The sequence below is a fragment of the Fragaria vesca genome, linkage group LG5 (genome assembly GCF_000184155.1).
Source record: "Fragaria vesca subsp. vesca linkage group LG5, FraVesHawaii_1.0, whole genome shotgun sequence".
Classification (NCBI taxonomy): Eukaryota; Viridiplantae; Streptophyta; class Magnoliopsida; order Rosales; family Rosaceae; genus Fragaria; species Fragaria vesca.
The window spans coordinates 26,730,544-26,736,985 of NC_020495.1; the positions used below are offsets into that span (position 1 = coordinate 26,730,544).

The window sequence follows — 6,442 nt, forward strand, 5'->3', positions numbered from 1 at the left end:
GAGAGAGAGAGAGTTCAGCAACTAATATGATCCGTTGAAAACTCTGATGATGAATATTTAAGGTGAGTTTCTCCTCTTGGATTTGGGCCCATTTTCGGACCGAGTGTAGCTGAAAAAATAAAGGGTATAAGTAATTATTCATATAACTCAGATTATATGAGAACATAGCAGCATGAAAAAAAATAATAATAATTAAATGAGAAATTTTAAATACACACCCTTAATATCTTAATATACACTCTTTATTTAATACACCATCTATTAAGTTTTTCATTTCAGTATTATACTTAATACACATCCCAAACTGCCTAAAATATCCTTAATTTATGAAATATTCCGTTATTTAATATAATTAATATATAGTTACTATTTGGTACATCTTTTTATATATTATTTCATCTAATTTTTGCTATCATCGTTTAATTTATAATCAAATGATTATTATTATATCCCAACTCCAAATCACCAATACAAGTTTTCAAAATTCACAAGCTTGTATAACTGTAGAAGTACAGTAGCTATTAAACATAAATAACTTGTTATTCGATAAAATTTGTCATGATATAGATGCAGTACTTGACAATATGATCTCCAAGATCAAACTAAAGCTGATAAAGATGCAGTATTTGACAATATGATCTGTAAGATCAAACTAAAGTTGATACAAATAACAAAAAAAAACCCAAATGAATTGTGGAGAAGAATTGGGGTTAAAGGAGAATATGTGCTTTCGACGATTTTAGGGTAGAAGACGTTGGAAAGAATACTTCTAGTGCGAATTTTTTTTTTAATAACAGATGTATGTTTTGGTCATTTAGCTTACCTATAAAATCTCAATAGAAACATAAAATAATAAAGGTGTGTATTAAGAGATTAGAGATGTGTATTTAAAATTTCTCTAATTAAATACATCAATAAAAAATAAGAATAAAACACTTTGGCCAATGAAATTAAAGTAAAACATAAAACAAGTGGTGTTCCGGGTATAAACCGCGGGTATTATCCAAAACCCAAAATTTTCGGTTGAAGTCTTGGCTCAGCTTCAACTTGATTCTTTTCCTTTTCTCTACTTTTTCCGTTTCATGTCTACGTATAAATTTTTGTAACTAAAATGAAAACGTGTGGGTAAACATGACATTCGCACGTCGCATAGCCGCCTTCTGCTAGATTTTCAAATTCACATGACATATGCCTGTATTGAATAAACTGTGCCACAATGCCACAGTTTAGCTGATGATATGTTCATGGCTTGTGTTTCTGGCTTTCCAGGGGCACCTTGAGACCAGCTTTGAGCACACATGAAGAAGTTGATATGGTGCTGAAACATGTTACTAATAATGCATGATCTGCTGATTCTCCTCCATATTAGTACTTCAGCTTTTCTTTCTTTTATATTGTACTATTGGTTGATCAAGATGAAGAAATAAATTAACCTGACCTCATATTTATTTCAGTATTTTCTGTATCTTGTTAGAATGCTCAGAATTGGTGAAGCATTAACGATCGAGAGGATGGATAGGTGTGGAAGTGATAGATTTGGGTTTTCGGAAATGCATAAGTATCGATAAATTTGGGGTCGTTGGAATTGAATATGGAGTTTCAACACATGATTTTCATTTTGATAATATGTCGACAAGGATTCAAGCTTGCAAAGTATTCAGCATGTTGCTCGCAACAGTTCAATACGCTAATGTGGTGCAAGAAACTGAATACTATATAGTTTATAGACGCATGCAATCTTAACAAGCAGAAGTACAAATCAAACAAGCAAGAATTATTCAATACCTCATTTATTTGGTGACACATTCAAACTAGTTGGCCAATTCTTCGGTAGTTCAGTGTCAAACTTTCTGGCCTGCTTGCTGTTCGGTTTTGATCTTACATAGCCTTGACAATTCAGATAGCATATTGAAAGAAGACCCTCCCTCACTCAGAGCTTTCTCGCCACTTACTTTCAGTTCTTTAACTCTTGCTCTCATTTCATCTCCTTCCTTCTCCTTCATAATCTTCCTCACCAACATCTCAATCTCCTCCCTCCCTGCTACTGCTTTTGCTGGCAACTCTTTAGGTTTAATCGCCACCTTGAGCTCCTCCACCAGCTGTGTGGCAATCATCGTCTGCTCTGCATATAGCGGCCATGCGATCATCGGCACACCATTCAGTATACTCTCCACCGATGAGTTCCACCCGCAGTGCGAGAGAGTCCCTCCAACCGACGAATGAGCCAAGATTTCCGACTGAGGAGCCCAAGTGGTGACTACCACACCCGTTTCATGAGTTCGAGCCATGAACCCCTCAGGTAAATACTCCGAAATGTCATTCCCTTTATCACCTGATCTTTTGCTTGGTGGGTGCACCACCCATATAAACCTCTGCTTACTAAGCTCCAAACCCCAAGCCATCTCTATGATCTGTTCAGCCGAAAGAACCCCCATACTCCCAAACGCTACGTAAAGCACAGACTCTCTAGGTTGCTTATCCAGCCAATCCAACAACTCACTCCTCGGAGCTGTCGAACCACCACCGGGCTGCCCTGCCGATCTAAACAGAGGTCCGATAGTGTAAACCGGAACCTGAAGTATCTTCTTCCACTCTGGATGCTCTCTCATAGCCTTAAGAGACTCGGCTTCGAGATCCTCCCATGTGTTGATCATGATCCCGTCACTCATTGAAGCGATATCGTTCGCTTTTCTTAAGTAAGCCTCGTATTCCCTATCCTTCCTATTCATCAACGGCTTAGCCACATCTTCAGGTCGAACCGCTTTGCAACCCGGAATCTCCAGAAGCTCTTCGCGATCCAAATACTCTCCTTGTATCTGTTTATCTAGAACTGGAGCATATAGAAGCAAGGTCAATGGCCTAGCACAGGAAGCTACCATCACATACTTGAGCATATGGAACTCTTCTGCCACGGTGAGGGCGGGAGTGCCGAAAATATCGACGATCATCGCGGCTGGTTTGACCTCCAAGAGCGAGATTGCAGACCGGAGAGGTGATCTGGCATCGTGCATGACGGCGGAGAGGTGCGTGAAGACTGAACCGGCCATGTTGGAAGCCTGGTCGGAGGGCGCCGGGAGCTCAATGATGTCGCAGAGCTTCTTGGTCTTGGCGGATTGGATGACCTGGGATAGTTCAGGAGAGGAGTTGGATGAAACGGCGATGACTGTGACGTGGAAGTTGTGGTGGGTGACTAGGGAGCTTGCAAGCTCCATCAAGGGGATGAGGTGCCCCATCATGGGGCTTGGGACAAGCAAGGCATGGGGTTTTGAGCTCATCTCCGCCATGTAATTCAGTTATGCATGTGCTTCTGGATCAAATATGATTATTGAGATTGGGGTGGAAGCAGATCGAGCATAGGGAAAGGGATATATAATGTGTCTACTCAGAACATTAATCAGTATCATCGCATATGTACCAGGTACCAGATAGTCTAGATTGGATATGGGATACTTGGTTGGTTTTTTTAGCTTGAGATTGACCAGTTGGTGTCTGTGATGAACCTGGGTATATAACTATATATGTTCCCTTTTCTGCAAGAGAAATGCCGTTTTGTTTATTCAGCAATGTTTACCCACAAACAAACAAACAAAGTCACCTTTTTTGTTATCAATCAAGAAATGGGACCAAATACTTTATGCTTCTTTTTCTTTTTTTTTACAAACAAATGAAATTACAAGGAGAACCCTTTACAAACAACCCAACCTCAATCTATCTAAACGGAAGGCTTGACTAGTAGCAAGAGAAAGAACACCATTACACCAACTTTGAGGGGCCGGGGTGATTATGGCCAAAGTTTGTCATGGCATCAGCAGGATATCAGCTAACTTGACAATATCTTGCACTACAGATTTAATACGCCATGGAACTTAAAAGTTCTCAAGTAGAGCATCAATCAGAATTTTGAAGTCACCTTCAACTTGTAAATTGAGAAACCTATCTGTCCAAGCAGCTATTAACCCTCCTCTTAAGGCAAGGGCCTCCACTCAAAGGACATCAGTAATACCCGCCTTGGTCATCTTGGAAAACAAAACCTCCAGCATTATGGTGTTTATGCCACACTAAGCCATCAAAGTTCATTTTCAAAATACATGTGTTAGGAGGCTGTCATTTAATAGTTATACAATTTCACTGCGATGGAGGAGAAGGATTAGCAAATAAATATGACTTATAAAAGTTAGCATAAGAGAACCAATTTGTGAAGGAGTGGAGTAATGATCTCGAAAGATCAAGTTTTCTTGTTCCAAGTCATGACTTATATGGAGCAGATCAACAGGGCCGCACCGAGAGATTTAAGGTCTGGTACCGAAAAAAATTATAATCTGTATTGCTGCAAGTCTGCAACGGACCTTCCTCATTTTTTTTTTTTGAAACAAAGGTGGGTTTAAAACACATTGTATTAATAGTCGCAAGCCAGAATGACACCGATACAGACCCCGAAGGTGATTCACATACTATTACATTGTACATTTCCGCTCATCGAATATGAGCCTAGCAAACTATAATTTTACCCTACATAGAGATAATTTTGTATGAAAACCTCCTCATAAGTAATATAACTCATAAGTAATATAATATGTGAACATTGTTGTTTAGAGTGATTATTAGGTGGTCAGGGACTACCATGTGGTGGTCCTGTAAGTTTTCATTTACTGCATAAACATATATTTAGATTAAGCTATGTCAAATATAGATCAAATGCATCTAAGTTTTGCTGTACTAACTTGTTTGAATTGTGTTCGTATCCATCTTGATCTTCTCCTAGATCCACTCAGTTTTCTCTCTATTGATGGGATAGTATTTATGAGAATGATTAGTGTTCTAGCAGGGATCTAGATAGGCTTTATAGGCTGCTGTGCAGTTTCTTAATTGCTGCAGTTGGTTACATGACAGTTCCTTCCATCAAGGAACTGTCAATAACTTCCCTTTGTCTTAATCCTTATCTTGTCTTAATGATTCCACTTAGAATTCAAACAGATGTCCAACTTATATATATATGTAACTAATTCGATTAATACACATAAGAATATATAAGTTATATTCAGTGTTTTGCATTCTGTACAAAAGCTTCTTCAAGACTTATAAATATAAGTCTAGTTCCATATGCAGCATAGCTGCATCTTACAATCTCCCACTGAACTAGAATTATATTTATCAATCTATGAATAAGCTTGACTGAAATTGCGCACTTGAACAAAATGTAAAACTCCATCTGCTTCAAAAACCTGTCAATCAAGTTCATCCATAATGAACTGCAGAAGAACATGATATATCTATAAAATTACCAGTCTCTTGCAATCACACTACAGTAACCTCAATCACATGGATTACCACTAGTAAAATCATGTTATATATTAAGTAATCGAAAATAAGTATATGATCCTGATGGCCTAATTGAAAACTGCATATCTTACTGATATAAAACCAGAAAATATATGAAGGTATATACACACACTTAATTATGCAGCATCATACTTTGAATAATATTTCATCCAAAATATATAAAGTACTTGATGAATCCTAAAAAGATTAACAAGTGCAAAACACTGATATATTGCCATATATTATTGTCTTACAACAATACTTCATAAGTTAATCATTAAATCACTTAAAACTCCCATGTTCTTCACATGATCTATAAAAGCTGATACTGGTAATGCCTTTGTCAGTGGATCTGCTAGTTGCTCCCTTGTTCCAATCTTAATCACTGCCACTTCATTATCTCTTACACTTTCTCTCACTGAAAAGTATTTCACATCTATATTTCTAGAACCAGATGTCCTTTTATTGTTCTTTGAAAAGAACACAGCTGCTGCATTGTCACAGTAAAGCACCATTGGCCTTTCAATTGAGTCTACCACTCTCATTCTAGCAATAAAATTTCTTAACCATAGGGCATGTGCAGTAGCTTCAAAAGTGGCAACATATTCTGCTTGAAAAGTTGAAGTAGCAGTCAGTTCTTGTTTGTTGGTTTTCCATGAAATTGCTCCTCCAGCAAGCATGAAGATATATCCAGAAGTCGATTTCAAATCATCAAAGTCTTGCTTATATGATGCATCAGTGTAACATTCAACTTCTAACTCTTGATTTTCCAACTTCTTAAACACCAACATGTGATCCTTGGTGCTCATCAAATACCTCAACACTTTCTTGCCAGCAATCCAATGCTCTTGATCAGCATTTGATTGATATCTTGAAAGCATATTCACTGCAAAACTAATATCTGGTCTTGTACACACTTGCGCATACATCAAACTCCCAACTAAAGCAGCATATGGCACATTATCCATGCTTTTCCTCTCCAAATTATTCTTATGACACTGACCCTTGTGCAACTTATCACCTTTAGACATAGGTACACTACCCCCTCTGCATTTATCCATTCCAAATCTTTGCAGCACTCTATCAATGTAATTTTCTGAGACAATCCCAACATGTTTCTCTT

At 37.8% G+C, this 6,442-nt stretch overlaps 1 protein-coding gene across 1 annotated transcript; it reads right to left on the reverse strand.

Annotated features, from left to right (window-relative positions):
• Positions 1 to 1,841: 1,841 nt before the first annotated feature.
• LOC101312164 (anthocyanidin 3-O-glucosyltransferase 5-like) lies at positions 1,842 to 3,284 on the reverse strand. The gene has a single exon (XM_004301839.1). It carries the CDS (start codon positions 3,282 to 3,284, stop codon positions 1,842 to 1,844), a length of 1,443 nt encoding a protein of 480 aa, XP_004301887.1.
• Between the last annotated feature and the right edge of the window lie 3,158 nt (positions 3,285 to 6,442).

Excerpts from the sequence above, each read along its gene's own strand:
- LOC101312164 (XM_004301839.1), bottom strand. The coding sequence starts at position 3,284 with ATGGCGGAGATGAGCTCAAAACCCCATGCCTTGCTTGTCCCAAGCCCC.